General features: G+C 49.3%; 1 protein-coding gene across 1 annotated transcript in view; it reads left to right on the top strand.

Annotated features, from left to right (window-relative positions):
• The first annotated feature begins 491 nt into the window (after window positions 1-491).
• The window catches only part of PARP1 (poly(ADP-ribose) polymerase 1), a 42,237-nt gene continuing 21,563 nt past the window's right edge, over window positions 492-21,165 (top strand). Inside the window, exons 1-7 of the mRNA XM_004270976.3 lie at window positions 492-802; window positions 5,218-5,383; window positions 13,080-13,195; window positions 14,503-14,717; window positions 16,302-16,401; window positions 18,281-18,397; window positions 19,023-19,199. Of these exons, the coding sequence (XP_004271024.1) occupies window positions 683-802; window positions 5,218-5,383; window positions 13,080-13,195; window positions 14,503-14,717; window positions 16,302-16,401; window positions 18,281-18,397; window positions 19,023-19,199 (1,011 nt within the window). The 5' untranslated portion in view covers window positions 492-682. The remainder of the gene's footprint in view (window positions 803-5,217; window positions 5,384-13,079; window positions 13,196-14,502; window positions 14,718-16,301; window positions 16,402-18,280; window positions 18,398-19,022; window positions 19,200-21,165) is intronic.

The raw sequence follows: 21,165 nt of genomic DNA on the forward strand, positions 1-21,165 counted from the left end.
CTAACTATTGCTGACAAAGTCACAGGTATTGCTAAGACTCCTAGAATCTGTATCCATGCATTACAATTCATAATGAAGGCGATGCTAGATTTCAGTTAGTATTGGGTCCCAACGGTCTGCGGACTGCAGTTAGAACGTCCGCCGAGGGCCAGCCCAGGTTGACCTCTCTTTGGCAGATAACCACATTCCCGAGCCAGCCCAGCGCCTTCCAGACCTGTCCGCCCTCAGGGGAGAGAGGATACACGTATTAAAAAGGGAAGAGGCTAGAATTAGTTGTGAGAGCACGTAAGCCTTCCTGGGGACAAATGGTTAAAGGGGAGGCGGCGCTTCGTCCTTCAAAGAGCTACAGGCGCCGGGTAAGCCCGGCCTAGGCCCGCAGCCAGGGTCGAGCTCCCGCAGCCTCAGGCGCCGGGGAAACACCACCCCACTGCCGGCAGGGGGCGCGCGCGCCGGCGGCCCCGCCACGTGAGCGCGGACGCCGGAGCGTGCCCGCCGCCAGGCATCAGTAATCTATCCAGAGCGGCGGGTGGCCTACGCGGCTTGTTCAGAGGCGGCGGCGGCTGCGTCTCTAGACGCTCGTGCGCCAGCGGGAAGCGGACCGGCGGGCGAGGCGTTGGTAGCAGCAGCGGGTCTCCGGGTAGCGGCGTCGGGCTCACGGAGCTGCAGCAGCTCGAGGAGGAGGATGGCGGAGTCATCGGACAAGCTCTACCGGGCCGAGTACGCCAAGAGCGGGCGCGCCTCTTGCAAGAAATGCAGCGAGAGCATCCCCAAGGACTCGCTCCGGATGGCCATCATGGTGCAGGTACGGGCGGAGAGGCCGCTTTGTGCGAGGCTGGGGCTTCCGCGCGTCCGGGGAGGGTGGGGGGAGGGCTGGTCGGGAGCTGCAGGCCGGGCCGGCCCTTTCGAGCCCGCGCGGGGCCTGCGGGCGCAGCTGCTTCCTCTCGTCCCGTGTATGGCCCGCCGGGTGGACCTTTCTGGAAGGTTTTGCTGATCTTGCAGCAAAAGCCCGGGAAATACGGTCAGGAGCTGGTGGTGCCTTTTACTTTGTAAAAATAAGCAGCCGCTTCTGTCCTTATTTCTGGGTTTGTTTTATAGCCATTCGCCTTGGGAAGAAAACGTACGCGTGGCCTTTTGAAGCTAGTCTGGTTTTGACCTAACCTTATTCTGGAAGATTTTTGTCCTACATTGATGGTGGCGACTGGCAAGTGAGGGTTGTTTTTTTTTTAATCTATTTTTGGCTATCATTTCAACACCCACTCTCAGTTTTTTTAATTATGCAAAACTATGCAAGTTGCTGTCGTTTCAGTACAGTGCATTCACTTTTGGCTTAATTTATGGTTTAACATTTTCTCAAACTTTCCAAGTTCACAGACACGTTCTCCTGATGCCTTTGCAGCTCTCTGGTTTGAGTAAGAGTGGCTCCTGGGGTTTCTCACCTGGGCTTCTTGACAGATTCGGGATTTCCCTCCGGTGGTCCCTGAGGCTTGCCTGATGGCGGGAGGGGTGTTGGAGTGAGGTAGTGTGTCTGGACGTTCCTGCCTCCTTCAGCTCCTGTCTGCCTGCCTAATCAGGGTTCCCACCTGCCCTGTCTTCCCCACTCCCAACAGAAAGCCTTTATCCAAGCTTAGTGCTCATGGTCAAGGTACCTTGATTTTCCTTCCAGGCGGTGAGGCAGTATGTGTTTTATGAATGACCGGATGGTACTGCTGGATTTGCAGTAGTTACTGGCTGGAGGGGAGTGGGTACCATAGTGTACTTAGGCTGTCTCATTTCATACTATGGCAGGGACTGAGGTTGTCATCTTGGAATCAGCCTCAGGGCCACCTAGCTCAGTACCTGGCACACAGTACTTACTCGTTCAGTCAACACTCGCTGAGCAGCTGCTAGGTTCCGGGCACTGTGTTAGGTACTAGGGGCACAAGGAGAGACTCCACGCCCGGGAGCTTCCAGTTTGGTTAAAGGGGTGATGACTGGTAAACATTGCTGTACAGGGGTGGGTGCCACCTGATGGAGCTGTTCCCTAGGCATGATGTGCCCAAGATGGGAGCTCACCACAGAAGTGGCAGGAAGTTGAGGATGCAGAAGTGGGCAAGGCCTACCATTTGAGGCGCTATATCTCCTGCAGAGCATCTTTTCACCCTAATGTTTGGGCCGCCGATCCTACGAAGTTGCTGTTAGTGCAGGGGCTCTTAACCTGGAGTCTGTGGGATGGCAGATAGAACTCAAGAGGTCCATGAGTTTCCGTGAGAAAAAATATGCATCTCTATTTTCACTAGACTTAAGTTACAATTCATTACTTCCTACAATTATGAATGTAACCTGCAAAGCAAAGGCGCATTAGCAGTACCTGTGATTTTTGTCATCAGTAGTAGTTACGGTTATTTTCACATCGCTTTACAGTTGTTGGGGATTTCTTAAAATAACCATTTACACTCATCGCTACAAGATCACAGTAGTTATTAAAGTGGGTACTATGTCTCGTTATTTAATACTTTAAAGCTTGTAGATTACTGTATCCCAGTAAACATTTGAAATGTTTTGATAATTATTTCAATGTAATTGATTTCGTTTGTGAGCGTATGTATTTTATCGTGCATTTTAAAATGTTAGTCTGAGAAAGGGACATCCATAGCCTTCACCGGACAGCCAAAGATGACCCTGTTCTATTGGGAAAGACAGAAAACCTCAGTCCAGCCAGTGTGTGGAGACAAGGACACTGGTGAGGAGTGAAGAGGTGGGTTGGCTCTCTCTATCGGAGTCCAGGCGGTAAGAAAGTCTAACATTCTGGATCCTTCTTGGTAGTGAAGGAAATTATTATTAAAATTAAGTGTGGTTTTCTCTAACTGTAACTGGGGGTGGGGTTTTAACTCAGAATGCAACATTGGTCTTGTAGGCTGAGCTGGTGAAGGCCAGAAAGAAAGAAGCCATTCTTGCCCGCCCGCCCCCGCCCCACTTCCCTTGGATTTAAATACCTTCTTTTACATTTTGTATGGGAGGATTGTTCTCTGAGTATCAAATACCTGATACTTTAGCTGGCATGCTCTGGGGCAGCCTCGAGGGGATGAACTGGGCCTTCCAGCCTTTTGACTTGTTGGTGTTCTTGGAAGGACCTGCAGCAAACTGCGTGGTGACTTTCTTCGTGCTAGTGGTCATTCCGCTCTCTGCAGGGTAGTGGGCCGTGGTATGGCCTCCTTTCATGGCCCGTTTCTCTGGAAACAGACTGAGTGGCTGGGTAAGGACCCTGGTACGTGGTAGGCGCTCATGTTTGCTGAGTTTACAGTGAAGGATTCGGCTGCTTCCGGAGCCAGTAGTCTTGTGCCCTTGGTCCAGTTCCCTTCCGGCTGTATCATTCTCAGTCCTAAGTTCTAAAGTAAAGCCTTGCCTTGGTTAAGGGGTCTTTCGTCTTTTGGGGGAGGACGGGAGCCCTAACAGTCTCCCAAGCCTGTGCCGTGAGTACACCCTTGTGCAGGCCTCCTCTCTGGTGTCTGGCAGTGCGCCAGTGGTTGGGGGCATGGCACCCAGACCGAAGTTTAAGGGGTAAGTGTCAGGCCCCAGCAGAGCCAGGGAGAAATGCCACGGCCATGAGTTCCAGTCGGGGGCAAAGCCGCTGAGCCACATGCCCCCCTTTGCTCTTAGAGCAGGCTTAGACGGGGGCCCCAGGGCAGGAAGACCCAGGTCGAGGCCACCACAGACGTTGTAACAAGACGTCCAGATGCTTAACGAGGTGTCGGCTGCCTTGGTGAAAGTTTGAGAGCCAGGGCACAAGTCTACTCTCTGAAATGCCGTTTGTTGTCTGGTTGGGGGTGGGGAGGGCTGTCTCAGGTTTGGAGGGAGCGTCTTTTCCACGGCAGGAGTTCCTCCATCCCACCTTTCTTCCCCCTTCCTTCCAGACTTGGGGCATTCCGCAGACACTGTGTGCCCGCCGTGAGCTGGCGTTGCCAGTTGCTAGCAAGGCAGGCATCGTGCCTCTCTGGGAGCTTCTAACCCGACGCAGGACACAGACGTTAATCAAATAATGACCCAAATGGCTCTTGACTCTCGGGGGGGCATGGGAAGGGGTGTCGTGGGACCTGAGGAAGTGCTGTTCGCCGCAGGTAGGGCTGGGGCACGTTCTGGGCCCAGGGAACAGCCGATGCTGCTGTAAGCCCAAGCTGCTTGGTGCTGAAGAGTCCTTGTGCCCCAGCCTTATTAACCCTACACTTTATTTAATACCGTATATTAAATCCAGAGAGAGGCCGCTCACCTAGTAGGAGAGGGCCAGTTGGAGATCTTGTCACTGCTTTTTCAGAGTACTTCCCCTGTCCACACAACTCCATCCTGAAAGTTCTGCATGGTATTTATTTTTAATGCTGTTTTATGCCATCTGCTTGACATTTAGACTTATGTTCTATCAAAGCAGATGTTTGGGGCCCCTCTTGCTCCAGTCAGACCGTTTGTATATTTTTAAGTACCTCTTCCTGCCGAGCAGCGTAGTGGAAAGAACCGTGGTCACTGTTTCAAGTTGAGGCCGAGTCACTTGCTGCCTGTCTGACCCCCACCCCCATGCAACTGTGAAATAACGGTGCTGGTTCCCCAGAGACAACTGCAGGGTGTCCCCTGGTGGCTGGTGAGGGGCAGGAGGGACCTCCCAGCTGCTGGGGGTGAGGTGACACCGCCCCCGCCCCCCCCCCCCCCCCCCCCCCGTCCCTCTCCCTCTCCCTCGTAGAAGTCCTTCATCCCACACACATCTGCGTGGCTCGCTGCCGGCGTGACGCTTCCCTGACACATTTGCTTGGCCTGGCGCCTGAGCTTGGACTTGTTCCGCATTGTTCTAAGTGCACAGAGCCCTTTGGGCCTGGCGGTGGCCCCTCTCCACATGTGGGCGTGCAGGACGCAGGACTTGCGTCTCCTGTGCCCTCACCGAGCTCTGGGCTGAGCCTGTGACTGAAGCACGGCGGCGACTTTGGTAACAGTACGCTGAACTCTTAGCCAGAACGGCAGTCAGTCCCGAGGGATGTCCTGGTCCCTGTCCCCAGGGCGGGCTCGGCAGGCAGCTTTCATAGCTGAGGGGTGGGTGCTGATTGCCCATGTTGGCAGCTCTTCCCCTGCGACGTCGGGGAGTGGAGAGGAGGCTGCCCTTGGTTTACAGGTAAGCAAACGGGGGGCTAGGATGCCAGGTGCTGAGGGCCGGGCCTGAGGCTCACTGCGCTTTCTCCTCCTCTGGTTGCGCCCTTCTAGTCGCCCATGTTCGATGGAAAAGTCCCGCACTGGTACCACTTCTCCTGCTTCTGGAAGGTCGGCCACTCCATACGGCACCCTGACGTCGAGGTGGATGGGTTCTCCGAGCTCCGCTGGGATGACCAGCAGAAGGTCAAGAAGACGGCTGAGGCTGGAGGAGTGACGGGTGCGTGCACACCGGGGAGGTGCGGGGGTCGCCCCAACCCCTAAAGTTTCCTGGGTTGTGGGGGGGAGGGGGAGCTTTTCTGTGGCAGCAAAGAAAAGGTCCTTCACTTACCCCTCTGTTATTTCAGCAGCGCCTCAGGGACCCAGTGTTCTGTTTGGCGCAGGATATTTCTCCAGGTGCTTGAAATGTAGCCTTTACATTTGTTGCGGTTGTTATCTTCAATAGACCTTGTTTTTAGAGTAGTTTTAGGTTCACAGCAAAATTAAGCAGAAAATACAGAGAGTTCCCATGTACCCACAGAGGCATGACCTCCGCCACTATCAACATCCCCCAGCAGATGGTCCATTTGTTACAGTCACTGAACCTACACTGATACATCATCACCCAAAGTCCATAGTTTATATTAGTCATCACTCGTGGTGGTGTACATCTTACATGGGTTTGGGCAAATGTATAATGACATATATCAATCGTTATAATGTCATACAGAGTATTTCCACTCCCTTATAAAATTCCTCTGTGTTCCACCTGTTAATCCCTCCCTCTGCCAACCACTGACATTTTTCCTATCTCCATAGTTTCATCTTTTCTAGAATGTCACATAGTTAGAATCAAACAGTATGCAACCTTTTCAGATTGGCTTATTTCATTTAGTAATAATGCATTTAAGGTTCCTGCATATCTTTTCACGGCTCAATAACTTACTTCTTTTAGGCACTGAATAATATTCCATTGTTGGGAGGTACCAAGGTTTATCCATTCACCTATTTAAGGACACCGTGGGTGCTTCCAAGTTTTGGCACTTATGAATAAAACTACTATAAACATCCATGTGCGGGGTTTTGGGTGGACCTAAGTTTTCAACTCACGTGGGTAAATACCAAGGCACACAATTGCTGGATTGTATGGTAAGAGTATGTTTAGACTGCAAGCTGTCTTCTAAAGTGGCCAAACCATTTACATTACCACCAGCAATGAATGAGAGTTCCTGTTACTCCACGTTCTTACCAGCATTTTTTTACCAGTGTTTTGGATTTTGGCAATCTAAAATGTTCGTAGTGGTATCTCATTTTAATTTGCGGTTCCTTAGTACCATATGATGTTGAGCATCTTCTCACATGTCTGTCTGCCATCTGTATGTGTTCTTTGGTAAAGGGTCTGTTCAGATATTCTCCCAATTTTAATCAGGTTCGTTTTATTGAGTTCCTCATATAGTTTGTACAACAGTCCTTGATCAGATGTGTCTTTTGCAAGTATTTTCTCCCAGTCTGTGGCTTGTCTTTTTTATTCTCTTGGCACTGTCTTTCACAAAGCAGACATTTTTGATTTTAATAAAGGCCAGCTTCTCAATTATTTCTTTCATGTACTAGGTCTGGTATTGTATCTAAAAAGTCATCACCATACCCAAGGTCATCTAGATTTTCTCCTGTGTTATCTTCTAGGAGTTTTATAGTTTTGTGTTCTATCAATACGTTTAAGTCTGTGATCCATTTTTTTTTTCCCCCAAATACTGGGTGTGGGAGTGCTATTTAGACAAATCAGTGATACACAGTATTATTCTGAAAACAATGTTTGTTTGTTTTTAAATGAAAGCTTCTTTATTTGTGTTGGGTCTTCCTTTCTGTGCGAGGGCTTTCTCTAGTTGCAGCGAGCAGGGGCCACTCTTGATCGCGGTGCGCGGGCCTCTCACTGTCATGGCCTCTCGTTGCGGAGCACAAGCTCCAGACGCGCAGGCTCAGTAGTTGTGGCTCACGGGCCTAAGTTGCTCCGCGGCATTTGGGATCTTCCCAGACCAGGGCTCGAACCCGCGTCCCCTGCATTGGCAGGCAGATTCTCAACCACTGCGCCACCAGGGAAGCCCCTGTGATCCATTTTGAGTTAATATTTGCGACAGGTTTAATCTGTCGTCTAGATTAAATTTTTTTGCATGCGGATGCCCAGTTGTCCCCGCACCACTTGTTGAAAAGGCTGTTCTCCACTGTGTTGCCTTTGCTCCTCAAACATCAGTTGATCGTATCTGTGTGGGTGTACTCCTGGGCTGCATTCTGGCATATTTATCAATTTGTGTATTTCACCAGTACCACACTGTCTTGATTATATAGCTTTATAGCAAGTCTGGAAGTCAGGCAGTGTCAGTCCCCTGACTTCGTTCCTCTTCAATATTGTATTGGCTGTTCTGGGTCCTCTGCCTCTCCATATAAGCCTTGGTCAGTTTGTCAGCATCCGCAGACTTGCTGAGATGCCTTTAAATTTTAAACAGTTTTTTTTTTTGTCCCCTTTTGAAGATCTCCTGAGACTGAATTCTCATTTCTCTGCCTTGCTGTGAACTGACCCAGTTTAACCTGTTGTTGTGACTCCAGGCTGTTGATGAGAACAAAAAGTTAAATCGTCCCAGATCCTGTAATTCAGAAAGAACTATCATTAATGTTGTGGTGTCTTATTAGAAAATTATTTTCTATTCAAATTTTTTTTCTCTTTTTTTTTTGCGGTACGCGAGCCTCTCACTGTTGTGCCCTCTCCCGTTGCGGAGCACAGGCTCTGGACGCGCAGGCTCAGCGGCCATGGCTCACGGGCCCAGCCGCTCCGCGGCATGTGGGATCTTCCCAGACCGGGGCACGAACCCATGTCCCCTGCATCGGCAGGCGGACTCTCAACCACTGCGCCACCAGGGAAGCCCTCTATTCAAATATTGATGCATGTGTGTTTTCATTCCTGCAGAAGTGGGATTCTACCTTAGGTATTAACTTTTTTTAATGTTCAGTCACCTTTTCTTGTGATAAAGTATACATAACACAATATTTACCATCTTAACCATTTTTAAGTGTATGTTTCAGTGGTGTTAAGTGCATTCACATTGTTATGCAGTCATCACCACCATTCATCTCCAAAACTTTGCCATCTTCCCAAACTAATACTCCATACCCATTAAGCACTAATTCCTCATTTACCTCCCCCCAGTCTCTGACAACCACTCTTATTTCTGTCTCTATGAATTTGACTACTTCTAAGTACCTCATATGGGTGGAATCATACAGTATTTGTCCTTTTGTGTTTGGCTTATTTCACTCCGCCTAATGTCTTCAGGGTTCATTCATGTGGCGTGTGTCGGAATTTCCTTCCTTTTTAAGGCTGAATAATATTCTGTTACATGGCTATACTAGATTTTGTTTATCCATTCATTCGTTGATGGACACGTGCGTTGTTTCTGCCGACTGGTGATTGGTGAACATTGGTATACAGATATCTGTTCCAGACCCTGCTTTCCGTCCTCTTATGAATATACCCAGAAGTGGAATTGCTGGATCATATAGTTATTCTATATTCAATTTTTTGTGTAAACTGCAGTACTGTTTGCCACAGCAGCTGCGGGATTATACATCCCCACCAGCAATACATGGGGTTCTGATTTCTCCACATCCGTATCAACACTTTTATTTTCTGGATTTTGGCGGGAGGGGAGGTTGGTTTTTCAGGATTTTTTCTTTTTAGTAATACTCTTCCTAATGATTTGAAGTGGTATTTCATGGTGATCTTGATTTGTACTTCCCCATACCTACCTATTGCATTATACAGCTTAATATTTACTCTCCATGTTAAGTTACAGATTTCCGTCGTTATTGTTAAAGGTACGTAGTGTTCACTTCTTGAGGTCTTGCTCAGTTTTGCGCATCATTCACGTATTTGACATATATTAATTTCATTGAATCCTTGCCCCAGCCCTTTACCAGTTTTTCCAGTTGAGGAGCTGAGACACCTAGAGGTTAGATAAGTGGCCCAAGGTTATGCTGGTGGTAAATGTTCGAGCTGAGATTCAAGTCTAGACTCTCTTGCTTTTGAAACTAGACTTTAAACCATTTGGCTCTATTACACATAGAGCTGCCGCAGATTTCTGGTATATCCTGGGCACCTGTCCAGTTTTTTCTTTAATTCCAAGAGGGGGGGAAATACTGCTGAAAGAGAAAGTATTTGAAGGCCTTCTGTGTGTGTGCCAACTTGCCTTTCAGAAAGGTTGTATCAGTTCCACTTGTACCAACAGTATGAGATGTACCCATTTCTCCACTTCCACACCATCCCTAAGTATTTTCATTCCTTTTCATTTTGCTCCTAGTGACATGGAACATTTTGTCATGTGTTGATCAGTCATTTGTGTTACTTTAATAGTTGTGTGTGTCTTTTCCTCATTTTTCTCTTGGGGTATTTTTCTTTTCCTTAGTGAAGTACAAAAGATACTAATTCTTGGTCTCATGTTTTGCAAATATTTTTCCTGGTTTGACATTTTTCTTTTAGATAGGTTATTTTCTGTTTCATCATATTGAAGCTTCATCTTTGACTAAATGTTCTTGTCATATCTGTTTTCTCACTTGAAGTACCTGTTTTTTTTTGTTTTTTTGTTTTGTTTTGTTTTTTTTGCGGTACACGGGCCTCTCACTGTTGTGGCCTCTCCCGTTGCGGAGCACAGGCTCCGGATGCACAGGCTCAGCGGCCATGGCTCATGGGCCCAGCCGCTCCGCGGCATGTGGGATCTTCCTGGACCGGGGCACGAACCCGCGTCCCCTGCATTGGCAGGTGGACTCTCAACCACTGCGCCACCAGGGAAGCCCAGAAGTACCTGTTTTGGGTATTTTGAATAAAGTATCTGTTTTTGGTATTTTGAAATCTTTCATCCGGAATTTTAAAAATAATGTACATACAGTTATATGCACAAACTTTACGTGTACAGTTCAGTGAGTTTTGACAAATGCATACACACATCTAATATTCACCCCATCAAATTTCTGTACCCGCCACCCCCAGAAAGGTCCCTTATACCCTTTCCGAGTCATCTTCCGCCTCAGCAAGGTAACCACTGTTCTGATTTCTATCCCTTTGGATTAATTTTGTGTGATTTAGAGTTTCAGGGAGAAAGGAATAGTATCTTTTTCTCTCGTAAGCTGCTTTCGCTCAGCATAACGTCTGTGAGACTTATCCAGGTTGTCTCATGTGTCGTCACTTCTTTTCTTTATTACTGGGGAGTAGTCTTTTGAGTATATCACACTTGGTTTATCCATTCTCCAGTTGGTAACTTTTAAGTTGTTGACAGATTGGGACCATTACAAATACAGCTGCTACGAACACTTGTGTACAAGCTCTGTACGTACATGTGCTCTTGTTTCTCTTGGGTATATAGCTGGGAATGGAGTGGTAGATCATACATTAGATGTACGTTCAGCTTTTTAAAGAAGGTGCCAAACTGTTTTCCAAAGCGGTTGTACCATTTTACATTGCCACCAGCACTGTTTGAGAGTTCCTCCACACCCTTGTCAGCACTTGGTATGGTCACTCTTTTTGATATTAGCCATTACAATAAGTGTGTAGTGATGTCACGGTTTTAATTTGCATGTCTTTATTATTGAGTTGTAAGAGTTCTTAGAATATTCTAGGTGCGTGTCCTCTATTAGATATAAATAATGCAAATACCTCCTCCCATTCAGAGGTTTGTCTTTTCGTTTATTTACTGACTTTTTAAAAAATTTATTTATTTTATTTATTTATTTTTGGCTGCATTGGGTCTTTGTTGCTGCACGGGCTTTCTGTAGTTGCGGCCGGCAGGGGCCACTCTTCATTGCGGTGCACAGGTTTCTCATTGCAGTGGCTTCTCTTGTTGCGGAGCCCAGGCTCTGGGCGCGCGGGCTTCAGTAGTTGAGGCTCTTGGGCTCTAGAGCGCAGGCTCAGTAGTTGTGGCGCATGGGCTTAGTTGCTCTGCGGCATGTGGAATCTTCGCAGACCAGGGCTCGAACCCGTGTCCCCTGCATTGGCAGGCGGATTCTTAACCACTACGCCACAGGAAAGCCCTACTGACATTTTTTGAAGAGCAATAGTTTTTCGTTTTGATGAAGTCCAATTTGTTGTTTTTTTGTGGGTTTTTTTCTCCTTTTTGGGGTAGTAATTTCTGTCTCCTAAGAAATCTTTGCTTACTGTTTAAGGTCATTGAAGGATATGCTCCAGAACTTCTGGGAGTTTTGTAGCTTTAGCTTATCTTAAATTATTTATTTATCTTAAATTAACTTTTGTGTTAGGTGTGAGGCACACGTTTTTTGTTTTTTTTTTCCCATGTGGCTATTATTTTGTCCCAGCACCATTTGTTGAAAAGACTTTGGCTTCCTTATCAAAATCAGTTGATGATAGGTCTCTATATGGGTCGATATTTGGTTCCACTGATTTATGCTACTCCACTGTCTTAATGATTGTAACCTTAGAGTAAGTCATGAAGTCTTGTAGTGTAATTCCTCTAAATTTGTTCTTTTTCAATAGTATTTTGACCGTTCTAGGTCCTTTGTCATCTCCTTACAAATTTTGTGGTAAACTTGTCAATTTCTCCCTCGAAAAGCTTGCTAGGATTCTGATTGCCATTGCATCAGATCTGTAGATCAAACTGGGGATTATTGACATCATAATAAATTGAGTCTTTCGGTCCATAAACATGATATTCATTTCTTCTTTAATTTCAGCAAAATCTTGTAGATTCAGTGTAGAGAGAGATCTTGTATGTCTTATTAAATTTATCTCTAAGTAGTCTGTGCATTTTAATGCTGTTTAAATAGTAGTGTGCTTTAATTTCTTTTTCCAGTATGTTTATTGCTAATATATAGAAATGTTTTATATTGACCTTGTGCTCTGCAACTTTGCTAAATTCACTTAGTAGTACTAGTAGCTTTTTTGTAGATTCTTAAGACTAATCCCAGTTACAATCATGTCATCTACAAATAGAGATGGCTTTACTTGTTCTTTTCTACACTTACACATTTTGTTTCTTTTTCTTGCCTACTGCACGTATTAGAGCCTCCAGTACAGTGTTGTCTGTGGTAAGAGAAGACAGCCTTGCTTTATTCCTGATCTTAGGAGAGAAACATTCAGTCTTGGAGTTTATTTTTATATAAGAAAAGAATCTAGTTTTTGTCCCAAATGGTTGGCCATTTTTCCCCAAGATTCTTTATTGAATGATTCAATCTTTCCCCGCTAATTAGGAATGCCACCTTACCACATATTTAATTTTCTTTTTCTCTTGATTATGGAGGTTTTTTTGTTTTGTTGTTGTTGTTTGTCAGCTCTCTTGTTTTTGTTTGTTTATTGAAGTATAGTTGATGTACAATAGTATATAAATTACAGGTGTACAATAGAGTGACTCGTGTAATATATTATATTTATAAAATATTGGTTATATTCCCCGTGTTGTACAATATATCCTTGTAGCTCCACATGTTTAATTATTACATATACTTTTATCTGTTCCTATATCAAGATACTCCTTTTAACTCAACACTCAACTCTGATAAGTGAAGGTGTAATGGAAATTAGAAGGCAGTGTTGGAATTTAGTATGTTACAGGGTTTTCATAGTAAGCACTTACGTTCTTTCCAAAGTGAAGAAGGGGGCTACAGAGGAAATGGAGAGAAGGGGACAGTGAGACCACCACCAGCTAACACTGCTGTTTCCGGGAGGCTGTCTGAGAAATTTTTTTATTTTATTGCCAGAAAAGAAGCTCTGTTAACCAACCACAATGGTAAGAAACAAGTGTAGATGAGATGGACCAGCTGTGGTCACCCAGAACACAAGGTGTCCTGGTAGAGGAATCCCAAGAGGTAGAGGAGGAAGACAGGGGCTCCTTGGAGCTGCGCAGAGGCTGCTAAAATGAGCGTGGTTGTGTTTCATGCTTCAGGCAAAGTCCAAGATGGAGTTGGCAGCAAGACGGAGAAGACACTGGGCGACTTTGCGGCCGAGTACGCCAAGTCCAACAGAAGCACGTGCAAGGGCTGCATGGAGAAGATAGAAAAGGTGAGTGAGAGCTTTGGACTTCACCTGGCTGACTTTCTGGATTTCTTGCATTGGATGTCATCGGATATCTCAAAAGAAAAGAAGAAATAGGGGCTTTAGGTGCTGGCTCAACACCAGTGGTTAAAAATAAAGTGAAGATCTTAGTAGAGACAGGAGATGACAGTGACTTTTCTTCCAGGCAGGTCTGGCCCTGATTATTCATGGTCCAGCCCATGTACGTCGCTGCACCTGCTTTTAGGAGACCTGGCAGAGTTTGAAAAACATTTACACAAGGGCGCTCTCCTGGGCTGTGCAGTGGCTGGGGGAAAGCTGTATTTTATGGTAGGATTAAGTTTAAGGAGTGTGTTTCTTCCCTGGTATGAGCCTCCAGGTTTCTTCCTCTTAATCAGGAACTTCATTAACCACCCTTCCCTACCAGCTCTGGTCCCTGAAGAATGACAGCTGGTCTGGCAGAATGACGGCTATCTGAGTAGCAGGGACACAGGTGGAGGGGTCGGCCTGTGCCCTTTCGCCTTATCACCCAAGATGCTCTGATCTTAGGTAAACATGCTGGTTGGTTAATTCAAGGCATTGATTAAAGGTTTCTGCCTCCTTGGTATTATACAGGAAATTGAGGTGAGTCAGTGGGTGTTTAGAAAGGAAAACCATGAAATTGCTAGATCTTTTCCAGCTACCTTCAACCACAAGAATTTGAGGCAGAAGTTAAGGTTCCCAAGGGAATGCCCGAGGCTCTGTGCTGCTGAGTGTTGCTTGGCCTGAAGTGGAGTAGCATCCGGTGCTCCTTGTTACAAGGTTTCCAGTCTGGGCTCAGGAATGTCAGGCCTGGGAATTGTAAACCTGGGAAGGATGGCAGGGCTAGATTCTAGCATAAGATAGTTTATTACTGCATCTTAGGGGGTCTTCATATGTGTAAAGAGACTGAAGAGTCTGGGTGGGGAGATTGCAGAAAGTCCCTGCTAGAATTGGGGCCTGCACTGGCTCCTTCTGAGCCTGCGATATAGCAGCCCAGGTGTTGTTCTTATGTCTGCACCAGGTCAGCAGAACATCCTCAGGGTAATGCTGTTACTTCCTCACTTGCCCAGGCAGCTAGGTAGGTGGGTAGCTGGTTGGTAGCTGGTTGGACTTAACCCCTTCTTAAATGGGGTGCTGAGGCTTGAGGGAAACACAATCCTTGGTGGCATAAAAGAGCCAAAACCTCCCAGCAGCCCGCCCATTGCCTTCGGTGTGGACCTGGTCGCCCCTGGCCCCCTGATGTTTGACCATCCTTCCTTGTCTGTCTTTGGTAACACATGTGGATTCTCCTACAGGGCCAGGTGCGCCTGTCCAAGAAGATGCTGGACCCCGAGAAGCCCCAGCTAGGCATGATCGACCGCTGGTACCACCCGAACTGCTTTGTTGAGAACAGAGAGGAGCTGGGCTTCCGGCCTGAGTACAGCGCGAGCCAGCTCAAGGGCTTCAGCCTCCTCGCCGCGGAGGACAAGGAAGCCCTGAAGAGGCAGCTCCCGGCCATCAAGAGTGAAGGGTGGGTGCCGGGGCCGGCAGGGTGGAGGCTTCACACAGGCCCAGAGTCCATATCACTCCTGTGTTCCCCTTGCTGCCCGTCAGAAAGCTGCGGGTGCAGGCGCTGGGGGGCAGCAGAGCTCCGCCCCTTCCCCAGCTGAGGCAGTGGGGGACAGAGCAGGGAAGGCCTGGGGAAGCTGCAGTGCGTGTTCCTGCCGCTGCTGGTGGTCTGTTCCCTGTCCCGCATCTGACCTCTGTGGACAGGCAGAGAGCAAATCCCACTTCCCCCTGCTCCGTCTGAGTGTTCCCCTGGCTGGAGTCCACCACCGCCACCTTTCCTCTGACCCCTGCGTGACCAACTTTCACGTTCCCCTGATGTCCTCATGTGTGGATGTGTCCCTGTGTGTCTGGGTCTCTCTTGAGAACGGCGCTGGGAGCATCTTGACTCTTTTTAAGTAGTGGGGGTGGGCGGTCGATAAGTTATCTGGTTGAGTTCAGAATGGCTTTCATACGGTGCTAACATTTAGGTCTGTGTTGATCCTGTGGTACTTCTTTCCTGTGTTCCCTCTGCCAGTCCCTCGGCCCCAGTCTAGTTCTTGGTGACGAGCCCACCGAGGGGGGCGTGGCAGGGCGGTGGTGTACACTGTGCTCCTTGGACAGTGTAGGGTCGGAGTGATCCCACCTCCCCATCTTCAAGCGGCCTTCACGCAGTATTTCAGTTCAAAACGCACAAGTTTATTGCACCGCACACGTGGCTCTGGAATGGGAAAGAAAACTGGAAAGTCGGACCCACAGATTTAAAAAGCCTCAGGGTGCTTTGATGTGGGGTGTAGGTGTAGGAGTGAACAAGCTCACATTGATGCTGTAACAACCAGCATTGGTTGAGCACTTGTGGCGTGCCGGGCACTATGCTAAGCCTTTTACAGAGGATATTTCATTTAACCATCACCACGATCCTACAGAGTAGACGGTATTCTTTCCCTTGTTTTTACGGATGAGGGAAAATGCAAAGGTTTGATCTCAGGCCTGTGTGATGGCTGAAAGTGAGTATTAACCTCCGTGGCTGACCTGCCCTGATTCTAGGGCCTGCTGATGACCCTCAGTGCCCCCTCTTAGGTCAGGAGTGATGCCGCTGGACTTGGTCGGCAGCGTTTGCTGAGGCAGACTGGTTGGCAGCGCCTAGACCACCGCTTCTTGTTGGGCTGGAAGTGGCAGCACAGCCTCCCCGGTCTGAGAACAGCCTCTTGGCCTCAGGAGCAGCCCTGTGTCTTAGATTGAAAGGCTCAGCGCCTGGCACTGATGCAGTCCCCGCCCTCGGCTACGGTCTTACCTCTGGCGTAGTCCCTGCCAGAACCTTCCAGGCCATCTCTCTCATCTGTGCTGCGCCGGGTTGTTCCGAGGCCCTGGAGGGACCGCGGGCCCCTCCTGGCAGCTGTGCTTCCTGCAGTGGATGACGTCAGTCACAGACACTGCCTGAGCAGAGGGCGAGCTTCTCAGTGGGCTGAGCCGCGTGAGAATGGCCTTAGGATGGTGTGTCGCCAGAGCTGTTGGCTTTCAGGGCTTGAATGGCTCTGGTTCTTTCCCTTACATCCTTTGTCTCTTTCAGAAAGCGAAAAGGCGATGAGGTGGATGGAATGGAGGAAGTGGCCAAGAAGAAATCTCGAAAAGAAAAAGACAAGGAGAGTAAGCTTGAAAAGGCCCTCAAGGTGAGTCCCGAGCTGGGCGTCTCCTCTCGCCATTCAGTCTCAACTCTGTTCCTCATTCTGGGAAGAAAGTTCAAGGAGGTGCGTGTGTCCTGCTTAATGAGAGCTGTAAAAATTCCCAACTTGATAGCTGTTGTTAAATAGCCTGGCTTTTCCCCCAGGTTTTCTTCCCTCCTCCCAAAGCAATAGTTCTTTTAGAAGTTCTTTTAGTTCTAATAGAGCACCCACAGTGGGCTCTAGGCGCCAGAGCAGCAGGAGCTGGGCTCAGCAGGAGCTGAGCTGTTGCTTCCCGCTCGGCAGCCTCACGCTGGGACGGGCACGTCGTGCTTCAGCCACACTGCATCACTGTGCCTCCCGGACCTGTAGCACATTGGAAACTGCGTATCAAATTCAAGGATGCCACAGGTTCTTGGCACAGGCAATGGCTGGAAGAGATGAAGTTCCATGTTTTTTAATGAAAATCTCTTGTTAAAAAAAAAAATAATAAAAGGCATGTGTTAAGAGGAGCAAACTGCCCGTTAGGTCAGCGGTCACTGACCAGAGAAATTCATCGCCGTGTTGGTTACGTGTGTGTCGAAACGAAGTAAAAATTGTTAACCAGAAAAAGGTGAGTGTTGGGGAAACTAGGGGAGAGCAGTCAGTCGCTTCTTGGGGACGTGATTTCCATGAGCCCTCTGCTGCACTCTTCCGTGACTATTCCGGTTTTTGCTGGTGGTGTAAAAAATTAGAAGCAAGTTCTGGTGTGGTTCCAGCTGCTTGATAAGAATCACAGATTCGGTGTTGTTGTCCTTCAATGAAAACTGTGTCAGTTTGGTGCCAACCCCAGCTGCAGTGGAGCTGGGGTGCTCTTCTGCATTTGCCCTTCATGCCCATCTTCCCCGTCTCCAGTGTTGTCAGAGGTAAAACGAAAATCAGAAGCTGGGAACACTGCGCATGGTCCGCACCCTGGCACACCCATTTATGCTGGCTTCCCATCCTTGGTCACACAGATGACAAAGTTCTGCTTCTCTGATCTAACCTTATACCCTTAGACTTTTGCCTCGTGCTCCCTCATCTCCGTCACCAGTGGCCCAGCACGTGGCGCTGCAGGCAAGGATGTTATCGAGGGAGGCCCTTACAGAGGCTGGGAAAGGGCGCGCGCGCGCGTGCGTGTGTGCGTGTGCGTGACAAGCGAGTTAAACAACTCCTCACTCGGTGCAGAGAGGGCTGGCATTTTCCTGTTTTGCAGAGGTGGTGGGGTCTGAGGCTGAGACGTGAGTAACTCGCCCACCACCCTCAAACGGGAGGACGCTCTTCCCTGCCCCGCCTCTGACGTCGGGAGACTACTGCCTTGCTGGCCAAGGTGGTCGTGAGAGTGCGTGCGATGGCGTGAAAAGTGTCCCACGCAGAGTAGGCGCTGCATGAGTATTACCACCGAGGTTTAAAGTTCTATCTTCAGAAGAGCTTAAGTCTGTTCCTCCGTGCCACTGAGTATTGAGGAGGTGGGAGGTGTTTGGGGATCGCCCCTGCTGCTTGCTTTCAGGCTGTTGAGGAGCCACCCCTTCCTCCCTTAGGGGCCGGGTGTTGGGGCAGATGAAGCTGGTGCTTCGGGTGTGTTCCTGTGTGTCCTGGGACTTGTCCCTGAGGGGCTGGTTCCGGGGACCCCGGCGCCTGGGCCGCAGCCTCCCCACCTGCCTTGGCCCTCCCTGAGCACCCGCGCCCCAGGCGGACACCGCGGCCGCGAGCTGGGAGCACAGTCCTGGGGATGCGGCAGCCCCGGGGCAGCTCAGCTGAGCGCGGGGCTGTGACTAGAGGCAGAAGCAAGCCAGGGTGGAGTCTTCCTCCAGTTGGGTTTCTTTCTTTGAGAGGAGCTGGTCTCTCAGCTGCTGGCTCTCGTGCACAGGCCCAGAACAACCTGATCTGGAACATCAAGGACGAGCTAAAGAAAGCATGTTCGACGAATGACCTGAAAGAGCTGCTCATATTCAACAAGCAACAAGTGCCCTCCGGGGAGTCTGCGGTGAGCTGCCTTTGTGTTACGGGCGCCACGAGCCGAGCGGCCAGGCCATGCGGGGTGCACGGTGACTGCCCCGGTGGAGTGTGGGAGGCCCTCTGGGTGAACACCTGCTGGTATTAATTGGGAGTGAAATTCCATAGTCGTGTTGCATGATCATCGCCATCGAGGTCGCCGCTTGCGGGGGCAGGAAGGGGCAGGCGCTCAAGGACCGAGGTGGGCTGCACATCTGCCTCGTGTGTTCACACCACAAACTTTGGCCCGAGGAGCCCTCTCTGCTGCCTTCTTCTCACAGACTCCCCGAGGGCTGCGAGGGCTGTCTCCCCTGCAGGCCCTGCCCTGCCGTCCCTCTGGTGCAGAAACAGTGGATGTTCTGGGTTCTGCCTTTATTTCTAAGTCACTGAGAGAAAGGGGAGCTGCAGGAACCCCTCATGCGTGGAAGTAAGGTCTCATAAAGCACAAAAATGCAAGCTCCAACTGTAAACCACCTTCTCCGGGGAATGTTAGGAACCTCAGGGCAGTCCCTCCCTTCTTTTTTAGCGAGTGGAGTCCGTGCAGATTCTTGGTAAATGTCCTCTCCTGTAGCTGCTGCTTTCCTCCTTGACTTGCTTCTCTTCTTCACTGGCTTCAGATCTTGGACCGAGTGGCCGATGGCATGGTGTTCGGTGCCCTCCTTCCCTGCGAGGAATGCTCAGGCCAGCTGGTCTTCAAGAGCGATGCCTATTACTGTACCGGGGATGTCACTGCCTGGACCAAGTGTATGGTCAAGACACAGACGCCCAACCGGAAGGAGTGGGTGACCCCAAAGGTAAGTGGGGGTGTGGATCCTGGGATATATTTGCAGAAAAACCTGGTCCCATCTTCTGGGCTTGTCCACACTCCAGGTCACCACAACTGCAGAGCAGTTTCTCAGACCTCTTTACATCGGGGCCATCCTCATAATCAGATTGTAGAACTATGCCCTTGGTTCTGTACATTTGCACACTACACAGATGTAGTACCAAAGCACTTCCAACTGGAGCACAGGTTTGTCCAACTGGTGTAAAATCTTCCTGCTTGCAAAGACTGTGAGTGTTATTTCTGTTTATCAAGTGCCTACCCTCTGCCAGGCACTGTCCTGGGCACAAGGGACATGGTGGTGAACAAATGGTAATTCCTGCCTATGTGATGGGAGAGTGTTTCTCAGAGCAAGACATTTCCTTGCCTTGGTGCTAGACGGGGAGTTGTGTCCAGAGTTCAAGTCTCCTGTTGATCTCTCTCTCTCTCCCTTGAATTCTCAGAATGTAAAAAACCTCAGTTGGGGGACCTTGTTTGGAGCCGCGCTGTTGGGGGAGCCAGCAGTGTCTTGGGGGGCTGGCTGCTGGGTGGACTCCCCCGTGCCCTCGGACTCGGTGCGAGCTGGCGCCCCACCACCTGGGGCTGTCGTGGGCTCCCCGGGCTTGGGATTTGATGTCCGTCAAGTTCCCTCACCGCCCGTGCCTCCTCCCCAGTGGCACATAGTAAGCGCTCCAGAAGTGTTGCCTGTGGGCCCTGGGGGCTCTAGCACCTCAGCATCCAGAGCTGAGCCCCGCTTCCCCGCTTGCCTCTTCCACTCGTTCTTTTCCTGCCTTCTCTGTTCACTGCCATCATTACTGTATACGTACCTCTGTACTTGCGCTTGCTCGGTTGCTCTACAACAAGTCTGACCTTGTCCTTTCCCCACCCTTAAAACCTTACAGTGATCCCCCATTTCTTCTAGAAATATTTTCCCAGTGTTTCTGAGAATGCCATTGTTACAGGCCCGTCTGTGGTATTTGTATCCCTTTTAATATCTTAGGTTAGGAAAAAAGATCGTGATGTGAACTATTTAGGATTTTATATGTCAGTTGCACTGCATCTGTGTATATTTTTAAAGGGTTATTTTAAAACGGTACCTACAGGTGCAAGACATTTTGTCTGGTGGACAGTGCTTGCTGCTCATGCATATTCATGGATTTACAGACCGTGGGTAGGGAGTGTGCTGCCCCCAGGGGCTTGGATCACAGAATCACAGTCATCTCCTTAGCTTGAACTCCCCTCCCCCAAAGCCCTCCATCATCTGGCTCCAGCTACCTTCTGCAGCCCCTCTTTCTGCCACCTTTTTTCTCCTCACATTACACTCACACCACCCCTACACACATACACACTCTCTCTCTCTCCCCCCTCCCTCCCTCCCTCCCTCCCTCCCTCCCTCCCTCCCTCCCTCCCTCCCTCCCTCTCCCTCTCTCCCTCTCTCCCTCTCTCCCTCTCTCCCTCTCTCCCACTCTCCCACTCTCCCACTCTCCCACTCTCCCTCTCTCCCTCTCTCCCTCTCTCCCTCTCCCCCTCTCCCCCTCTCCCCCTCTCCCCCTCTCCCCCTCTCCCCCTCTCCCTGCCCCTGACTTGGCAGGTCACTGCCTCCAAGGAGCCCTCCCAGCATTCCCAGTATTGCATCACTTCAGCACGCCTCTGGTTTAGAAGCTAGCTCCTATGTAGAAGTTGCCTTTGTATATCTGACTGTCGGTCAAGGCTGAGCTTCTTTCTCAAAGGCAGAAACTCATTCTAAACTCACTGTGATGTGTGGCACTGTGTTAGATGCCCAGCATACGTTTTATCCACCAGGCAGTCGTTGACCATGGATCTAGCAGGGAAGGGCTGTTTCTTGATGGGAAGAAGGCTTAGGAGGGTAGGAACCTGATCCCTGAGCCTGGTGTATGTGATGTTTATTGAGTGACCACTTAGAGCACAGCCCATTGTGAATCGCCCGGAATGCCGGT

Source organism: Orcinus orca, chromosome 1, assembly GCF_937001465.1.
Source record: "Orcinus orca chromosome 1, mOrcOrc1.1, whole genome shotgun sequence".
Taxonomy (NCBI): Eukaryota; Metazoa; Chordata; class Mammalia; order Artiodactyla; family Delphinidae; genus Orcinus; species Orcinus orca.